Source organism: Mesoplodon bidens, assembly GCF_964165515.1.
Source record: "Mesoplodon bidens genome assembly, chromosome: 6".
Lineage (NCBI taxonomy): Eukaryota > Metazoa > Chordata > Mammalia > Artiodactyla > Ziphiidae > Mesoplodon > Mesoplodon bidens.
This window is the reverse complement of record NC_138162.1, coordinates 86,186,048-86,206,455: the sequence shown is the minus strand read 5'-3', so window position 1 is coordinate 86,206,455 and position 20,408 is coordinate 86,186,048. Positions and strand designations below refer to the sequence as shown.

The 20,408-nt window shown below is 38.6% G+C and overlaps 1 protein-coding gene across 2 annotated transcripts in view; it reads right to left on the bottom strand.

The window, feature by feature from the left end:
* Nucleotides 1-15,477: 15,477 nt before the first annotated feature.
* VPS13A (vacuolar protein sorting 13 homolog A) overlaps nt 15,478-20,408 on the bottom strand; it is a 252,868-nt gene continuing 247,937 nt past the window's right edge. For both annotated transcript variants that reach the window (XM_081236830.1, XM_081236828.1), the window contains 2 exons: nt 19,897-19,971; nt 15,478-18,003 (listed from right to left, as the gene is read on the bottom strand). In XM_081236830.1, coding sequence (XP_081092956.1) covers nt 17,953-18,003; nt 19,897-19,971 — 126 coding nt within the window. In that variant the 3' untranslated portion in view covers nt 15,478-17,952. The remainder of the gene's footprint in view (nt 18,004-19,896; nt 19,972-20,408) is intronic.

Below are 20,408 nucleotides of genomic sequence, written 5' to 3'. Positions count from 1 at the left end.
CCGCAACTATGAAGTCCACATACCACAACTAAGAAGCCCACATGCTGCAACTAAAGATCCTGCATGCCACAATGAAGATCCCCCATGCTGCAACGTCCCAATGCAGGGGGCCAAGGTTCAATCCCTGGTCGGGGAACTAGATCCCACATGCATGCCGCAACTATGAAGTCCACATACCACAGCTAAGAAGCCCACATGCTGCAACTAAAGATCCTGCATGCCACAACGAAGATCCCCCATGCTGCAACGTCCCAATGCAGGGGGCCAAGGTTCAATCCCTGGTCGGGGAACTAGATCCCACATGCATGCTGCAACTATGAAGTCCACATACCACAGCTAAGAAGCCCACATGCTGCAACTAAAGATCCTGCATGCCACAACGAAGATCCCCCATGCTGCAACGTCCCAATGCAGGGGGCCAAGGTTCAATCCCTGGTCGGGGAACTAGATCCCACATGCATGCTGCAACTAAGAAGTCCACATGCCACAACGAAGACCTGGCACAGCCAAAGTAAATAAATAAATAAATAAATAAATAATAAAATTTTTAAAAAGTTCAATGAAGTTTCACAGTCTAGAAGCTAGGTTGATAGAGTGCTCTATTATTTCATTGAACCAACCTCTTAATCTCGAGGATAGGTCAGCTCAGTTAAACAGTTGTGTCTCATTTCAGGAGCTGGTGTTGCAGGTGGGGTCCTGAAATTAGCCTTATACGGTGCGAGCAATTGGGTATTTAATAAGAGGCATGTCTATGGAAACGAGAGAAAAACAAAAGTTAGTGGTTGGGTCAAATTCTAAACTCAGCCTGAATCCCGAAGGCTGCCAGTCAGGTTTCAAGATGTTGGGGTTGAAGCATCTTCTGCAATTTGAATTTGTCTGATGTCATCGGATGTTCAGATAAACTTCCTGAGTGGTCCACACAGCAACAGGCACAAAGATGATCTAAACGTGAGCCGCTGGGGTCATTTCTCTGAACTTTATGTCAATCCATTCACATTCAGTTTGCAGGGCTTTGGGAAATAACTTTTGCAAAAGCAAAACAATAACTTTCATAAATGACAAAAGACTTAAAAACAGCCATGGTTAAAGATATAATGAGCCTTTGTTATAATGCAATTGACAAGGAAATATGGTTATGTCTGTGACATAAATTTTAAGATAATAACTAGAATTACAAGTGATAATATTAGATCAGGACATATCAGATTTCTAGGAACTTCATACAATTTGTTCTTAGTGATTCCAAGTCAAAAGAGTGGAAGAAAATTGGAAACGTTAGTTTGAAGAGATATAGCCAGGTTCTTTGAGAAAAGTAGAATAATTCAGGATCTAGTCCAGTTTACAGGAAAATAACGAAACTTCAGACAGTTAACAGGACTAGAACCTGATATCCACAAGGATATATTATTTATGGAAGCATCATTTTTCACTCTACAATCAGACACATTTTTACCAAAGGAGAAGATTTCCATTCCAACTGAGATGGACATAAAAACATTACTATGTTCTGGAGCCTTAGGTTTAGTACAATTTACCTTTGTAAAGTCTGTATAAAGCATTCAGCAAAGGCCTTCGAAAGCTCTGAGTGTACAATTCAACCTTGGACCAGTTCACTCTTGCTTCTATCATCCTCTGAACACAAACCTCCACTGATCCATTTCCTGATCATTTGCAGGAGAGCCTGGGAGAAATTCTGGTCATCTGTTTCCTTGGTTGGGGGTGGGGTGGGGTGGGGTGGAGGGGTCCACTAGGGGGCTGTCTGGCTTCTCTGATAACTGCAGTATAATTATGGGTGGAAAGAATACCCCTGAGCAAGGTCCTTGTGAGTGAGGTTATGAATGGCCACTGATCTTTCTAACTCTTCTCTAAATCTGGTAGGATCTTCTGAAAGTGCAGGCAAAAGGGGCTTTGTAATTTTACCTTGTTAAAAGAGTCCCTAAGGCTAGACACCACACTCCTTTGTGTCCTCTTTTCAATTTGATCTTCCATAGGTAGTAATAAGACAATTCCTTAGAATGAGAATTATTTTCCAATTTTATAAGTTTCCAATTGGAAGATTTTTTTCCAATTTTATAAAAGTTTTTCCAGTTCAGAAGATCCATCATCTTGCCATTGATGAGTAGGATCTTCAATGGTATATTAATCTCATTAGCAACTCAAACCAATATGGCTTTTTATGGCTTAACCGTGGATGCAAGAGGTGTCCCCTAGGACAGTGCAAAAGCCTGACCCTCATAATATCAAGAAAGTTCACTCCCAGAGTTAGCCTAAGAAAGCAAAGACCTTCTTTGTCACAGGTGGTAGGAATGGTGTACTGAAAACAATCTCTCACGTTTTCTGTGAGAACATGAAACACCTCCAGTCACAAACTTGCTAATCTGTAATACCAGGCAAGACACTACTGGAATGGGGCTTTTCCACCACGAACAAGACAACAGAGGTTGAGACGCCAAAGGCCCCTTATGGACTAGGACCCCTTAAGACAAACTCCCCTGAGAGCTGGCACAGTGGGACAAAGAGAATGTGTTTCGAGTTGCCATCCTATAGTGGCTGCCAGATACAGGCTGATACTAGCACCTTCCAGCTGGTGATGACTAGAGAGAGTTTTCTTACTAGTCAAAAAGCCAAGCTCTCAAGACAAAGAACAAGATGAAAGGAAAACCTTATCTGACCTATGGTTCTCCTCCTTATGACAGATGACACAAAAGACAGAGACAACATAAGACAGTGACCATCTATGGAAGGGAAAGGATCAACAGAAAACAAGAGTGCTTATAACAAAATCTTTACCAGAGTCTTTATGCTCAAGGAACTAATTCACACAAATATTTTCTTCTGTGAATCTGAATTTGGAAAGAATAAGGTGAAATGTCCCCTTCCTCTCTCTACTGGGCCCTAAAGACAGAGATCCAAGAGAGGTGACTTTGGTAAGAATTCTTACCCTTTGCTGGCTTCTGCCAGTTTTCCAGGTTCCTGTCTTCAGGCTCCAGAAGAAGTACAGTGTTTCAGCAGATCCCATCATGGGTCACCAAACTGTCAGTGAGGAAAAAAAATTTTCCCTCTACCATTCTAGGTTGTTGGCTGAGACCCCACCCCTGTAATAAAAGACAGATTAACAGGAGAAAAACAAATAGAAAACAAATAACATGTATACATCCTGTATACATGGGGGAGACCCTGGAAAACTAACTCCCCCAAATAGCCCAAGCCATCATCTTAAATTCCTTTTTCAGCTAAAGACACAAGAAAAATGTTGGGAGGTGGAGAGGGCCAGTTATGGGAAGTTACTAGGAAAAACACAGTAAACAGAGTAAGGCTGTTATGCAAATTTAAGTTGGGTATCTTCTCCACTGATAAGAGTTTCTTGTGATTTAGAGTCATCCTTCTCTTCCTGGCACAGATTAGAAGACACACAAATAAACATTTCTCTTATAAATGTAAATGTCTCCTACAAATGAGTAACTTCTACTAGATTTTTAGAGCTTTTCTTCTGTTTCTTAAAAATAATCCACTCAAAATAATCCTTAGGCCAAAGAGGCATGTTTTGGGATGGCATATTCTGCTCCCCTTCATCCTCCTTTTTGAGGCAAGTCTATTCGTCATCGCATTGAGGTTCCCTTAGTAGCTGGCTCAGTAAAGCAGAAGCAGAATCACCTGGGAAGTGCAGAGTGCTTCAAATCAAAGGCCCAAGATGGTTCTGTTTCTGTTTTTTATTTGAAGGTGTGTACCCACATATAAATACACATACACACGTAAGCACATCATTCAGAGATTTAAGATGTGACGTGTTTTATCACCAGTTTACAAAATGTACCCAGAGTAGTTACATATGTTATGGAACAATCAGCATTCCTGTAACTGCAATAAGCCTTTATCAGCCACTTAGGATAGTCAGGTTCTCATTCTGTTGGAACACTTCCAAGTGTGAAGCTATTGAAGAAGAGAAGAACATCTATGCTGGAAAAAGACAGAAATTACGCTTATAAGAAGCTAGTGATGCTACAGTAGTAATATTAAGCTTTAAAAGCTAAACTTCACTCAAGAAATGAAGGCAAAAGCAACAGTTTTTGTGGAACCTGACAATGATATTAAAATTTTATCTAGAACAGCAACAGTCCAGGAAAAGCCAAGACAATTTTGCACAAGAAAACAAAGAATGGGAGACATGGAGGCAGGTGCCAATCGCTGCCCCTGCTGTCCCGGGAGTGCATGGGCTGCCACCATCACTAAGAAACACAGGAGCAGGTGCCAATTGCTGCCCCCACTATCCCGGGGGCATGGGGGCCACTGCTGCCACTGGAAGACCCACGAACAGGGCCTGATTGCTGCCTCCACCGTACTGGGAGCACACACGGGTCACCGCACCCAAATACCCCATATAATCAAACCCCATACCCACTGGGTAGGTGACCCACAAACTGAAAAATAATTATATCACAGAGGTTCTCCCACAGGAGAGCTCTGAGCCCCACGTCAGGCTCCCCAGCCTGAGGGTCCGGCATCAGGAGGAGGAGTCTCCAGAGCATTTAGCTTTGAAGGCCAGTGGGGCTTGAGTGCAGGAGCTCCACAGGACTGAGGGAAACAGAGACTCCACTCTTGGAGGGCGCACACAAATTTTCACATGCACTGGGACCCAGCACAAAGCAGTGACTTCATAGCAGCCTGGACTAGACCTACCTGCGGGTATTGGAGGGTCTCCTGAAGAGGTGGGGGTTGATTGTGGCTCTCTCTGTGCAAGGACACCTGTGGTGAAGGACCCAGGGAATATTGATTGGCGTGAGCTCTCCCAGAGGTCACCATTTTGGCACCAAGAAGTGGCCCCACCCTACAGCCTGCAGGCTCCAGTGCTGGGAGGCCTCAGGCCAAACAACCAGCAGTCCTGTGGGGGGAGACATAGCCCCACCCATCAGCAGACAGGCAGCCTAAAGTTGTACTGAGCTCACAGCCACCTCTAAACACACTCCTTGACACATTTCTGCCCACCAGAGGGACAAGACCCACCTCCATGCACCAGTGGGCAGGCGCCAGTCCCTCCTACCAGGAAGCCTGCACAAGCCCCTAAATCAATCTCACCCACTTGGGGGCAGACACCAGAAGCAAGAGGAACTACAATCCTGCAGCCTGAGGAGAGGAGACCAAAAACACAGAAAGTTAGACAAAATGAAATGGCAGAGAAACATATTCCAGACAAACGAACAAGATAAAACCCCAGAAGAACAACTAAGTGAATTGGAGATAGGCAATCTATTTGAAAAACAATTCAAGGTAATGATAGTAAAGATGACCCAAGATCTTGGAAAAAGAATGGAGGCACAGACCAAGAAGATACAAGAAATGTTTAACAAAGAGCTAGAAGATTTAAAGAACAAACAGATGAACAATACAAAAATTGAAATGAAAAATACACTAGAATGAACCAATAGCAGAATAAATGAGACAGAAGAACAAATAAGTGAGCTGAAAGAGTGGTGGGAATCACTGCCACAGAACAGAATAAAGAAAGAAGAATGAAAAGAAATGAGGACAGTCTAAGAGACTTCTGGGACAACATTAAACACACCAACATTCCCATTATAGGGGTCCCAGAAGAGAAGAGAGAGAGAAAGGACCTGAGAAAATATTTGAAGAGATTATAACTAAAAACTTCCCTAACATGGGAAAGGGAACACTCACTCAAGTCCACGAAGTGCAGAGTCCCATACAGGATAAACCCCAGGAGGAACATGTCGAGACACATATATTAGTAAAACTGACAAAAATTAAAAACAAAGAGAAAATGTTAAAAGCAACAAGGAAAAAGCAACAAATAAGAAACAAGGGAATCCCCATAAGGTTATCAGCTGATTTTTTCAGCAGAAACTCTGCAGGCCAGAAGGTAGGAGCACTATATATTTAAGTGATACAAGGGAAAAACCTACAACCAAGAGTACTATACCCAGCAAGGCTCTTGTTCAGATTTGACAGAGAAATTAAAAGCTTTACAGACAATCAAAAGCTAAGAGAATTCAGCACCACCAAACCAGCTTTACAACAAATGCTAAAGGAACTTCTCTAGGCAGAAAAGAAAAGGCCACAACTAGAAACAAGAAAATTACGAATGGGAAAGCTCACCGGTAAAGGCAAACATACAGTAAACGTAGGAAATCATTCAAACACAAATTCATCAAAACCAGCAATCCTGAGGAGAGTACAATTGCAGGGTACTGGAAATGCATTTAATATTAAGAGACCAGCAACTTAAAACAATCTTGTTTATATACAGACTGCTATAGCAAAACCTCATGGGAACAGCAAACCAAAAACCTACAATAGACACACCTACAAAAAAGAAAAAGCAATCCAAACACAACACAAAAGATAGTCATCAAATCACAAGGGAAAAAAAGAGGAAGGGAAGAAAAAAGACCTACAAAAACAAATCCAAAACAATTAACAAAATGGCAATAAGAACATATATATGATAATTACTTTAAAGGAAAATGGATTAAATGCTCCAACCAAAAGACACAGGCTGGCTGAATGGACATGAAAACAAGACCCATATATATACTGTCCACAAGAGACCCACTTTAGATCTAGGGACATATACAGACTGAAAGCGAGGGGATGGATAAAGGTATTCCACGCAAATGGAAATCAAAAGAAAGCTGGAGTAGCAATACTCATATCAGACAAAATAGACTTTAAAATGAAGATTTATAAGAGACAAAGAAGGACACTGCATAATGATAAAGGGATCAATCCAAGAAGAAGATCTAACACTTGTAAATATATATGTGCCCAACATAGGAGCACCCCAATATATAAGGCAAATGCTAACAGCCATAAAAGGAGAAATCAACAGTAACACAATCAAACTGGGGGACTTTAACACCCCACTTACATCAATGGACAGATCATCCAGACAGAAAATCAATAAGGAAACACAGGCCTTAAATGACACATTAGACCAAGGGGATTAATTGATATTTACAGAGCATTCCATCCAAAAGCAGCAGAATACACCTTCTTCTCAAGTGCACATGGAACATTCTCCAAGATAGATCACATTCTGGGCCACACAGCAAGCCTTGAGTAAATTTAAGAAAACTGAAATCATATCAAGCAACTTTCCCGACCACAACACTATGAGGTTAGAAATCAATCACAAGAAAAAAACTGTAAAAAACACCAACATGTGGAGGCTAAACAATATGTTACTAAACAACCAATGGATCACTGAAGAAATCAAAGAGGAAATCAAAAAATACCTAGAGACAAATGACAATGAAAATACAACACTCCAAAACCTATGGGATGCAGCAAAAGCAGTCCTAAGAGGGAAGTTTATAGCAATAAAATCTTACCTCAGGAAATAAGAAAAATCTCAAACAACCTAACCTTACACCTAAAGCAACTAGAGAAAGAAGAACAAACAGAACCCAAAGTCAGTAGAAGGAAAGATATCATAAAGATCAGAGCAGAAATAAAGAAGAAGAAAACAATAGAAAAGTCAATGAAACTAAAAGCTGGTTCTTCAAAAAGATAAACGAAATTGATAAACCTTTAGTCAGACTCATAAAAAAAGGGAGAGGGCTCAAATCAATAAAATTAGAAATGAAAAGAAGTTACAACTGAAACTACAGAAATACAAAGGGTCATAAGAGACTACTACAAGCAACAATATGCCAGTAAAATGGACAACCTGGAAGAAATGGACACAAATCTTAGAAAGGTACAACCTTCCAAGACTGAACCAGGAAGAAATAGAAAACATGAACAGACCAATCACAACTAATGAAATTGAAACTGATTTAAAAAACTTCCAACAGACAAAAGTCCAGGACCAGATGGCTTCACAGGTGAATTCTATCAAACATTTAGAGAAGAGTTAACACCTGCGCTTCTGAAACTCTTCCAAAAAATTGCAGAGGAAGGAACACTCCCAAACTCACTCTAAGAGGCCACCATCACCTTGATACCAAAACCAAGCAAAGATACCACAAAAAAAGAAAATTACAGGCCAGTATCACTGATGAACATAGATGCAAAAATCCTCAGCAAAATACTAGCAAACCAAATCCAACAATACATTAAAAGGATCATACACCATGATCAAGTGGGGTTTATCCCAGGGATGCAAGGATTCTTCATTATCCACAAATCAATCAGTGTTATATACCACATTAATAGACTGAAAAATAAGAACCATATGATCATTTCAGCAGATGCAAAAAAGCCTTTTGACAAAATTCAACACCCATTTATGATAAAAACTCTCCAGAATGTGGGCGTAGAGGGAACCTACCTCAACATAATAAAGACCATATATGCCAAGCCCACAGCTAACATCATTCTCAACGGTGAAAATCTGAAAGCATTTCCTCTAAGATCAGGAACTAGAAAAGGATATCCACTCTTGCCACTTTTATTCAACATAGTTTTGGAAGTCCTAGGCACGGCAATCAGAGAAGAAAAAGAAATAAAAGGAATCCAAATTGGAAAAGAAGAAGTAAATCTGTCTCTGTTTGCAGATGACATGATACTATACATAGAAAATCCTAAAGATGCTATCAGAAAACTACTAGAACTCATCAATGAATTCAGTGAAGTTGCAGGATACAAAATTGATACACAGAAATATTTTGTATTCCTATACACTAACAATGAAAGAGCAGAAAGAGAGAAATTAAGGAAACAGTCCCATTTACCATCACATCAAAAAGAATAAAATACATAGAAATAAACCTACCTAAGGAGGCAAAAGACCTGTACTCTGAAAACTATAAGACGTTGATGAAAGAAATCGAAGATTTCCAAACAGATGGAAAGATACACCATGTTCTTAGATTGGAAGAATCAATATTGTCAAAATGACTATACTACCCAAGACAATCTACAGATTCAATGCAATACCTATCAAATTACCAATAGCATTTTTCACAGAACTAGAAAAAAAGATTTTTAATTTGCATGGAAACACAAAAGACCCCCAAATAGCCAAAGTAATCCTGAGAAAGAAATATGGAGCTGGAGGATTCAGACTCCCTGACTTCAGGCTATACTGCAAAGCTACACTAATCAAAACAGTATGGTACTGGCACAAAAACAGAAATCAGATCAATGGAACAGGATAGAAAGCCCAGAAATAAATGATGCACCTACAGTCAATCTACGACAAAGGAGGCAAGAATATACAATGGAGAAAAGACAGTCTTTTCAATAAGTGGTGCTGGGAAAACTGGACAGCTACATGTAAAAGAATGAAATTAGAACATTCTCTAGTACTATACACAAAAATAAACTCAAAATGGATTAAAGACCTAAATGTAAGGCCAGACACTATAAAACTCTTAGAGGAAAACATAGGCACAACTCTCTTTGACATAAATCTCAGCAAGATCTTTTTCGACCCACCTCCCAGAGTAATGAAAATAAAAACACAAATAAACAAATGGGACCTAACTAAACTCAAAAGCCTTTGCACAGCGAAGGAAACCACAAGCAAAATGAAAAGTCAACCTACAGAATGGGAGAAAATATTTGCAAACGAAGTGACCAACAAGGGCTTCATCTCCAAAATATACAAACAGCTCATGCAGCTCTATATCAAAAAACAAACAACCCAATCAAAAAATGGCAAAAGATCTAAACAGACATTTCTCCAAAGAAATGTCACACAGATGGCCAACAAACACATGAAAAGATGCTCAACATCACTAATTATTAGAGAAATGCAAATCAAAACTACAATAAGGTATCACCTCACACGGGTCTGAATGGCCATCATCAAAAAGTCTCCAAGGACTTCCCTGGTGGCACAGTGGTTGGGAGTCCGCCTGCCAGTGCAGGGGATACAGGTTTGGGCCCTTGTCCGGGAGGTTCCCACATGCTGCGGAGCAGCTGGGCCCATGTGCCACGGCTACTGAGCCTGCACTCTGAAGCCCACGAGCCACAACTGCTGAGCCCACGTGCCACGACTGCTGAGGCCCGTATGCCTAGAGCCAGTGCTCTGCAGCAAGAGGGGCCACCGCGATTAGGGGGCGGCACACCGCAGCGGGGAGTGGCCCCCGCTTGCTGTAGCTAGAGAGAGCCTGTGCGCTGTGGCAAAGGACACAATGCAGTCAAAAACAGATAAATAAAATAAATAAATTTATTAAAAAAAAAAAGTCTCCGAACAACAAATGCCGGAGAGGGTGTGGAGAAAAGCGAACTTCCTACATTGTTGGTGGGACTGTAAAACTGGTACAACCACTATGGAGAACCGTATGGAGGTTCCTTAAAAATCTAAAAATAGAACTACCATAGGATCCAGCAATCCTACTCCTGGGCATATATCCATATATTTGAAAAGATACATGCACCCCAATGTTCATAGCAGCACTATTTACAATAGCCAAGACATGGAATCAACCTAAATTTCCACTGACAGAGGAATGGATAAAGAAGATATGGTACATATATGCAATGGAATATTACTCACCATAAAAAAAGAATGAAGCAATGCCATTTGCAGCAACATAGATGGACCTAAAGATCATTATACTAAGTGAAGTAAGTCAGACGGAGAAAGACAAATATCAGTTGATATTACTTGTATGTGGGATCTAAAAAAAAAAAAAAGATACGAATGAATTTATTTACAAAACAGAAACAGACTCACAGTCTTCAAAAACAAACCTATGGTTAGTTACCAAAGGGTAAAGTGGGAGGGAGGGATAAATTAGGAGTTTGGTATTGACATATACACCCTACTATATATAAAATAGATAACCAACAAGGATCAACTGTATAGCACACAGAACTCTACTCAATATTCTGTAATAACCTATATGGGAAAAGAATCTGAGAAAGAATGGATATGTGTATAACTGAATCCCTTAGCTGTATACCTGAAACACAACATTGTAAATCAACTATACTTCAATATAAAATAAAAATAAAAATAATTGAATTACTATGTTGTATACCTGAGGCTCATATAATATTGTAAATCAACTATTCTAATAAAAAAAAATAAAGATCAATCAATAGACTGAAAAAACCAAAACAAAAAATAAACAAACACCAAAGAATGGAGAAGTAGCTCTCAAAGATATCTAGAAATGTAACAAACAAAAAGCAAAACGAGCCGGGGTGGGGGGTGGACACCATGCTCTAAAGGTAAGGAAATGCTTCAGATCATCCAATTAAGTGAAAAGGGCTCAAGAGACTCAGTAACCAGAGGAATTAAACAATGAGGAATTTTGTTTTTAAGCACTTTCTAGCACTGAGTTATTATTATTATTATTATTTTTTTTTTTTTTTTTTCTTTTTGCGGTATGCGGGCCTCTCACTCCTGTGGCCTCTCCCGTTGCGGAGCACAGGCTCCGGACGCGCAGGCCCAGCGGCCATGGCTCACGGGCCCAGCCGCTCCGCGGCATATGGGATCCTCCCAGACCGGGGCACGAACCCGTATCCCCTGCATCGGCAGGCGGACTCTCAACCACTGCGCCACCAGGGAGGCCCTGAGTTATTATTTTTATCTTTGGCTGACAAAGCATATAAGAAAATGGCTTTGAATCACTTCTAATTGCAGAGGGCTGTTGAATAAATTAACAAAAGGTAGTAATATAATATTTTCTTAAGTCATGGAAAGGCTGAACTCTCCATATTAGAAGAGAGATATTACTTATGTCTGCTAATATTAATTCTGCAAGTAGAAAATTCTCTCCTAGCCCTTCTTTCAAAATATACTCATTACTTACCTTGGAAATGAGCTATTTGAAGTTTTCTGATGTTGGAAGGCACAGTCTTGGTGCTTAAGAATTTACTAGATATTCCCACTCAACCTCTTAGTCAGCACTGATCACGCTAGGCTGGAGTGCTGTCAGCTTTGACTGCAAAATTAGGACCTTGGGCAATCTGTTAGTTATATACATTTATTTAGAACCCACAGAGGGCAGAGTTTAGATAGGCAAGGGAAGACTTATTGGTAATGTTTCTAGTTCTATCCAGTAACTAAAGACAGGCAGACTGAAGGTCAGAAGTCTTTATTTGACGCAGTTTATTTGAAAGAGGTACACATAGTTAAACTGGGCAGTCAGTGACCAAGCAATCCAATTCTACCAATAGCAAGAAATTATTATTATTTAGAAAAAAGTCATTGGCGAGCATAGCCAACCAATTTTCAGTGGAAAAAAAGACTAAGTTCAATTTCAAGAGGAAGAACTTCACTGAAAACATTTGTGTTTATAAATTAATTATTTTACCAGAACACACAAAATCAAGGCAGAGACTGTATAACAGGCAACTGGGTCAGACATAAGTATAAGGAACACAAAAGTGAAGGAAATATTGCACTGATGCAGAAACAGACATTTAAAGAACTGTCATCATCAACAACCATATTTTTGCTAAAGAATAAGCATTCCAAAGGAGCAAAGACTATTTGGTCAATACAAAAATTAGTAAGGAAATATTTTTAAAGTGTACATTCCCTGAAAATTCAATTTTATATGTAATACACATATTCACATATGGAGATGATCGTTTTAAAAGGTCTACAACAACCTGACCTTGCAATAAGTCCCACATACAATTTCTAATAGTCTGTGAGTGTGGGTATAAAATTATTGACATTGAGAACATTTCAATGTAGTCTACATTGTTACTTGAATATTTTTCAGCTCCCAAAGTGGAAACTTCTGGGTAGCCAATAGAACGCTGGTGGTATGATGGCATTAGAAGAAATGTTGGGGGTTTCCAACACGATCTATTTTAAGTACACTTCTGATTATTAGACTTTTTATTATATTACTCTTACAGGGTTTCTTATTACAAGGACTTCATTAGAAGGAACCCATTATTAAAGGTATCAGAGCAATACTAAAGGAATGTGAATGGTATTCAGTGACAGACAGGGATTTTCAGGCTGACAGATATCACAGCAGGTGCTAAACTACAATACAAATAACTTTAGATTTGTATAAAGTAATAAAAACTTAAAAAATATACTCATATCAACCTATAAAATTTGAAGTTTCATCTCTTACATGGCTCATTGGGTAACCAGAATTATCAGTTTTTTGGAAATGCCATAATGCTTTTAGAAAAGAACTTATCTGTAATTGTAAAGCAAAACTTTAAAAAAATGACATTGAACAATTTACCTTACAAAAGAGGAAATAAAGTAAAAAAGGTTTCAATTAAAGAAACATGAAGAAGGTTTGTAAAAGAGTAGGATACAGCATATTCTCAGTCCTTGGGCTGGCCTTTTAGGATAGCCCTGAAACAAGTACTGCTTTACACCAACTGTGGTAGAAAGAAAAGAAGCATGAGGAAAGGTCTGCACTGATAGCTGTTTTGGGCAATGATCAAAAATATAGATGATAAGAATCCTAAAAATTTTAACTGATCAGTGCTAGCTTGATTAGGTATAGCATTAGCAGTAAGGTATAATTTCAAAAGTATATTTCAAAGGATTGGGCAGGAGGGTGGATGGTCCTCGTTTAGAGTATGCAAAGGAGCTATCAGTGATACTGGGTAGCACCAAAGAAAACCAGAGTGAATAAATTTTGTATTGAATCTTGCAAAAAGAATCAGGTTATGTGTGTTTTCTACTTGAATCCTACAGAAATAGGAAATCCAATTATTTTCAGCTAAACAGCACTGGCATTTATTTAGCACCCTCCACAGAATAAGTATTTTGGCCCTAAAAGATTGTGACCTATGAATAAGCTCCCCATTTGCCTTTGCCACCTGTATGGTGAATCAGACAGAAGGCAGATGGAGCACACTCAATGTACTTAAAAGGAGAACTTCTGTGCCCACCTCAGTAGAATACTTAGTGTGCGAGAGATTGAAATACATGTAGTTAAAGGATATACTATGACCTTTTTTGGGTGCTTGCTGTTTGTGGATCTAATGTGTCTATGCTTTTTCTAGACCACCGATATTTAGTGGAACATATTACACAGGTATCTAAGGGTATCTGATACACACCAGGAAAGGGAAACATTTCTGAAACAAGAGCTATCCTGTCTTCTCACTCAAAAGAAAAAGGCAGTGCTCACAACTTAAAGACTCCCTGAGTCGTGGATCTGTTGCTTCTTATCTAAAGTAAGGTAAGGCTTGGCACAACCCAGATTGTTTCAACAGTCACTGGATGGTGAACGCCTCCTACAGCACTGGCTTCCAAGGGTTTTCTCCTCGCCCCCCCAAATTGCAATTCCCAATAAGAAAGTATGTTTTATATTGTGACCCAGTACACACAGTATAGATTACTTAACTGAAATGATATTTCAGGAAACAATATTTTAACCTTGTTACATGCAAAACTCTCTTCTTTTCTTTTCTATTCTATTTTTAAAATATGGTGATCTTGAACTGACTTTATGGCTCACTAATGGGTTAAGAACTACAGTTTGAAAAACACTGTCCTTGAGGATTTTAGCTGATCTTGAGAAAAGGTAAAAGCAATGGCCCTGGAACCCAAACAGATTTCTCTGACTTGTGTTGGCTGGGGCATGAAAACACCCATTTCCAAACAGCTACTTCTCCCTTCAGTGTATGCGGTGCACAGTTTCAGTTCCTACAGGCAAACTAACTCAGTACCTTGTCCCAACCTTTTTAATACTGGGGCTTCGGCTTGGCCTGAAGTACCAACTAAAACTGGTAACTAATGACTGAATAAGGTTCATAAAATTTGGCACTGAGTAGTGTCTTTATTTTTTACCAGACAGGAATAGGATACTACTTTGCAGGCTATTTCTAAGAGATGAGCTAGGTGCATATATATTCACTGGGATAGTATTATATTACTGCTACTACCATTGGAAAAAATGAGAGAGATAATTTTACAGAAATGATAAATAAGTTTAAGATTTTCTTATTTGGAGGCCTCAGGATAATTTGGGGATGGATTAGGATTCTGGAGGAGAGAGGGACAGGGAAGGACTGCCTACAGCTAGTCATGATTATTTAGGAACCAGAAAATAACTCAGCTGTACTAAACTGAGCCTGGGAAAAATTCCAAGGTCTTGCTAACACCAGGGAAGCAGCAGCCAACATACATACTGTAATAGGGAAGCCACTGCAGAAGTGCACATGCTCTTTGGTTCAGAGAGTATTTTGTAAATGTGAAGAAATCACAAGCTTCTTATTGTATCAGAAATCAAAGTTGCTATGTCTAGGGAATTCCCTGGTGGAGCAGTGGTTAAGAATCCGCCTGCCAGTGCAGGGGACATGGGTTCAATCCCTGGTCTGGGAAGATCCTACATGCCACAGAGCAACTAAGCCCATGCGCCACAACTACTGAGCCTGCGCTCCAGAGCCTGTGAGCCACAACTACTGAACCTGTGTGCCACAACTACTGAAGCCCATGCGCCTAGAGCCCGTGCTCCACAACAAGAGAAGCCACCACAATGAGAAGCCCGCACACTGCAACCAAGAGTAGCCCCCGCTCGCCGCAACTAGAAAAAGCCCGTGCACAGCAACGAAGACCCAACACAGCCAAAAATAAATAAATAAATAAAATTGATTCTTAAAAAAAAAAGTTGCCATGTCTAGGGATCATAGTTTTCTGGAGGAGAGTTGGCAGGGAACAGACACTCTGCCTTCAGCTTCATACAATAATCACAGATCAGGATACATGAAGGGTACAGGGCTATAGCTAACACATAATATCAATACAAAGAGATAAAGGACAGGATACTCAGGACATCTTCCATAGCAATTACCAAAAAACGAAGACAAGTTTGCAATTCTCAAGCAGAGAGCCACTAAACACAGTTAAATATAATTCAGGGTAGATTATTTTTAAATACCGTAAGATTATGGACTCTATAATATTCAAGAAAAAGACTACAGAATCAAACACATAATTGTAAATTGTAAAATGTTATGCTAAAAAGACTGACACATCTAGTGATCTACTTATGTTCTTTGTTTAGATGAAGAAAATCTTCTAAGACAATTGATAAACTACTGCTCTTGAAATCGTGGGTCTTTCCATTCTAGAAACAAGAATTAATGGGAGGTGTTAGTGGGTAGATGACTGATGGGTAGAGAAAGAATAAGGAAAGATATTTCTAGGTTCTCACTGGTAAGGGAACAGGAAGGATAGGCACACTGGTTTGCATGTATAGTAGTTACAAGACCCACTTTGCCTGGCCTCCAGAGGATACCAGAAGAATTTCTATCCTTACTCTTCTAGACTTTTCCCTTTTACTATGGGATACCCAAATAGTTATGGGTCTGTATTTTTCTGAGAATAAAATCATGAAACTGGAGTAGGTAATGAGGTACTTGGCTAATGGCACTGACTAGAACTCCAGTAAAACAACATTTCAGATGAGGACAATCTGATAAAAGCTTTCTGACTACCTCTACTCTTAGGTTTAATTCTAACATATGCAAAATTGGCAGAGCTCAGCAACAGAGAAAAAGTGCATGTTACTTTGAACAAAGGTCATCATGGGAGCATGCACTATGATGAGATTTGAAATTTGTCATCTCGTGATTAAATTTATGTTCAGCAAAGAAAAAAATTCTGAAGGAAACTATTATTAATAAACAATGAGATTTGTAATCAGAGGAAAATCAATAATATTTAGTAGCAAGATTTCGTCAGGAAGAAATACAATTACAGTCTGGCATGCTGTTTATTTTAGCTTTTACAACAAAGCAAGGAATCTGAGGAGAATTTCACAACCATTGACTTATATAGTCTCCAATTCTAAAAACAGATTATGGTAATTTGGCAGTATGTTCAACATGCATCAAATACTTTGTATTATTCAATAACTAAATAAGACACTGCATCATTCTCTTCATGGTTCACAATCATATATTCATCCCCTTTCACTTGAAAAAGTCCATTAATATCAAGGTATAAGGATCTTGGACAAAAATCAAGGAAAAAACCCCTCATGACATCTTCACTAATGTGCAGCCCATGATTTTTGTTCTGAAGAGTATACACTTAAAAAAGAGTGATTCTCACTTGAATAATTGTAGAGAAAGCAAACCAGAAATTCTCAATCTATTGCCAACAGGACAGGTTACTGGGTTAGACTTTAGGGTACATACACTTACCCGACATGCGTATAGAGAGGGGCTGTCTGTTCTGAAGCATAACTCGTATTAAGATGGTGGGACTTTTGTTTATTTCATACTACCAGTGAATAGGAAGTTGGTATTGTTAAGGCCTCAGGAATTTTAAGGTCAGCAATCTATTAAACATGACCTTGGTAAACCAAGTAGATCTCAAGGAGTTGGCTTGAGGAAGTATTTCTAAGGCTTGAAAGTTCTGAGAGGGGCCTTCCCTTTTTGGGTAGCACACTCATTTCTTCAAGCCTTCCTTAGGATGAGGCTTGAAGGGGTATTAGTCAATCTGTATTATATAAAATAAAAGAGATTGTTTTTTATAGTCATGCTATGTACTTCAAATAGTAATTCAAACCTACCCTCTATTTAAAAAAAATAAGGAAAATCATACCAAAATATTTATCTGTAAAAAGAACTTCATGTTTCTAAAGAAACTACCACCAAGGTTATCTTGATACCACTAAGGCAATGTTTGATATGATCATTTATCCATCACTCATTCAGGGACCTTGAAGCAAGCATGATAGAACTGTGAAATGTGAACTAGGAACACTACATTTAGCTCCATTAAATTTAGGCTAAATATGCGCAATTTCTCCACCATTACAGAAAATCACCTGGAGCAAATATTTAAGATTCATAAAAGAAATATTTCCTTTATAAAGTAATTAGAATTGTAACCAGATGCATGATTCAAGTTAGAAAACCAAATGGATCCCCAAAGAGTTGAAATAGTTTAATCACATAACTGTTTTACTTGATTCTGATTTTTTTTAAACAGTACTTGAAATTACTTCTATACTGTACTTCCCAAACAGGTTTTAGAAGGTACAAGGTAGAAATTGTAATGATTTATTGCTGTGTATCTTCAGGCAGCAGTCTCTGTCAGAGGCTCGGGGAAGGTTCTCTTGCTTCTTCTAGCTTTCTGAGGATCCACTGTTGTGGGGAAATGAAGCAACATTTACTTAACTTCAATGAACTTGCAATGACAAAATATAATGAATGAAAATCTAGAAGTTGTCTTTCCAGTTTAGTTAGGAGTATACTGCTATAGCCAATAATTAAATTCTTAATGCAAGAGAGATCATTCACTGATTTAAATGGCCCAGATGACTCAGGGACAATGGTACTGGGTTTGATTTAACAGTAGTAATAATGTTTTTCTAAGGTCTTTGGAAGTAGATGTTCATCTTCAGAATAAGCAAAGTAAAATGAAGCATCCTGAGAGAGAAGGGTAATTTGACAGCTGGATTGAATAACTCTGGCATAGTGTGAAAATCACCTATGTAGAATTCCTTTCAACCTATGCCAATTCTGTATCACAAACCTTCACGATTCCATATATTGGATTCTACTGATTCAGTAGGAATAATTACATATAATTCTACAGTGGGTAGTAGCATAGCAACATTCTTGAGCATATTAGGTGCTTTTATGATACATTTTTCTAATTTGAAAGGATCTGAAATCACAAAATTAAAATGCAAATGAAGTGTAAACCTTTCTGTCAATAATGTCTATTATCGTTAGACCTGCATGACAAATAAAAGCCATGGAGGTGATACTGGTGTTATCCCATTATGAAAAGCTTAAGCAAAGATATTTGTGCTTTTTTACTTAAGAAGAACCTAGTGAAAATAGCTCTAAGATAAGTAGAGAAAGAGAAATGGACTCATTAGCCTTTTCTGGATGTTTCTGACAGAGCAGGAGGATTAAAAAGAAACCTTCTGGGATAAAATAACACAGTAACAGAGATTAAATGGAAAACTTATTACAGAGAAACTGAAGGTAATGTCCTTCAGCAGCACAAAGAAGATGGCCTGAAAGTCATGCTGTCATCATGCTCTACTGTCTCCCTGTTCCAGGCAACATGCATATTGAGGGTGTAGTAACTTTATCCCTCTTTCTTTGTAACTTGGCCTCCTTTCAGTTTTCTACTGTTCATATGTCAGTGTTACCTTATATCCCAATGTCTAGATAGAAATTGCACAGCACATGCTAAATGGTCCAAGGTACATGTATATGGGTGGGAGAGGTTTCTGGTTTGAGCTCCAGATGTGAGAAGTGAACTGGTAAATAATCATAACCAGCCAGGACCAACACAGAGAGGTTGGGAGGCCCAGGGATTCAGTAAAGAACCCATGTGTTCTTATTGTAAGTTTCACGACACAGTGAATATACTTCAGTGTCAGGAATAGTGTCTTAGCTGTGACCAACGAGGTAGATAATCAATTCATAGTCTTCCTTTTCTTGACAGTGCACATCCTTATAATTGCCATAATCCCTAAAGTATGTATCGTGCTTTTCAGTTCACATAATTCACATTTTGAGGAAGCTGAGGTTAACTGGCTTCCCCAAGGTCCTACAGTCAAGAAGGAACAGAACCAGTATTTAAACCCAGATTTTCTGACCACAGGCGTGGCTCTTTTTCCCTTGTGCCAGGCTACAGTAATTAAAGAAAAAAAATCACTGTAGCTATACAGTAGAGAAATAAATAATGTGGGGCTATACTTTTCCTGCTGGAGCTGGTAGAATAGCATTAGAGTGCATTAATTTCTTTCATTTGTTGGCTTTTTTTGGCAAAGTATTACAGCTAGGATTTAAAATAAGAAAACAATTTGATTTCAAAGACAAGTAGGTGTGTTGAATTCAATCTAATGAAAAAATAATTTGGGGAAAATATTATCTAGTTACATATATTAAAACTGTCAAAATGCAAACATAAAATTAAAAAACAAACAACTTATCTGCCTTAAAGAATAATGCAACTTACATGGCTTTGAAATGAGAAGCTGCTATCTGTTTAAGCAAAAGATTTACTATATTTACCCTTGCATCCTCTGGAGTCTTGAAGTTAATTATTTTTCCAAACTCTTTGGCATGGAATACAGACTTCACCCGCTCCTATAAATAGAATAAGTAGCTTCATTAACATCGGAATCTAGTTGTAGAAATACCATAAAGAAATGCCACCAAAAAAAAGGCCAAGAATGAGAAATCAAGAAGAATCAAACACAAATGGAAAAAAAAGACTAAATTCTAAGCCATTCATTATCACTAAACCTAAGATAAAAAGTTTTAGGTGAGATTTCAGTTGCTAAAGCCATCAAGGGTTGACGCAGAGGATGGGAAGGAGATCAATCTTAAAAGCAGTACCACTGTTTTCCCTCTCCAAATAATGTCTCAGATAGTTCTTGATATCTGGCTATGGCCTCATGATAAATTCAGCTCCAAAATAATGTACACATGTATGTGTGCATACATATACACATGTGTTGTATAGGTATGTATGTGTATGTATGTATTTATATATGTAACTTCTGACATTTTAAACCAATAAG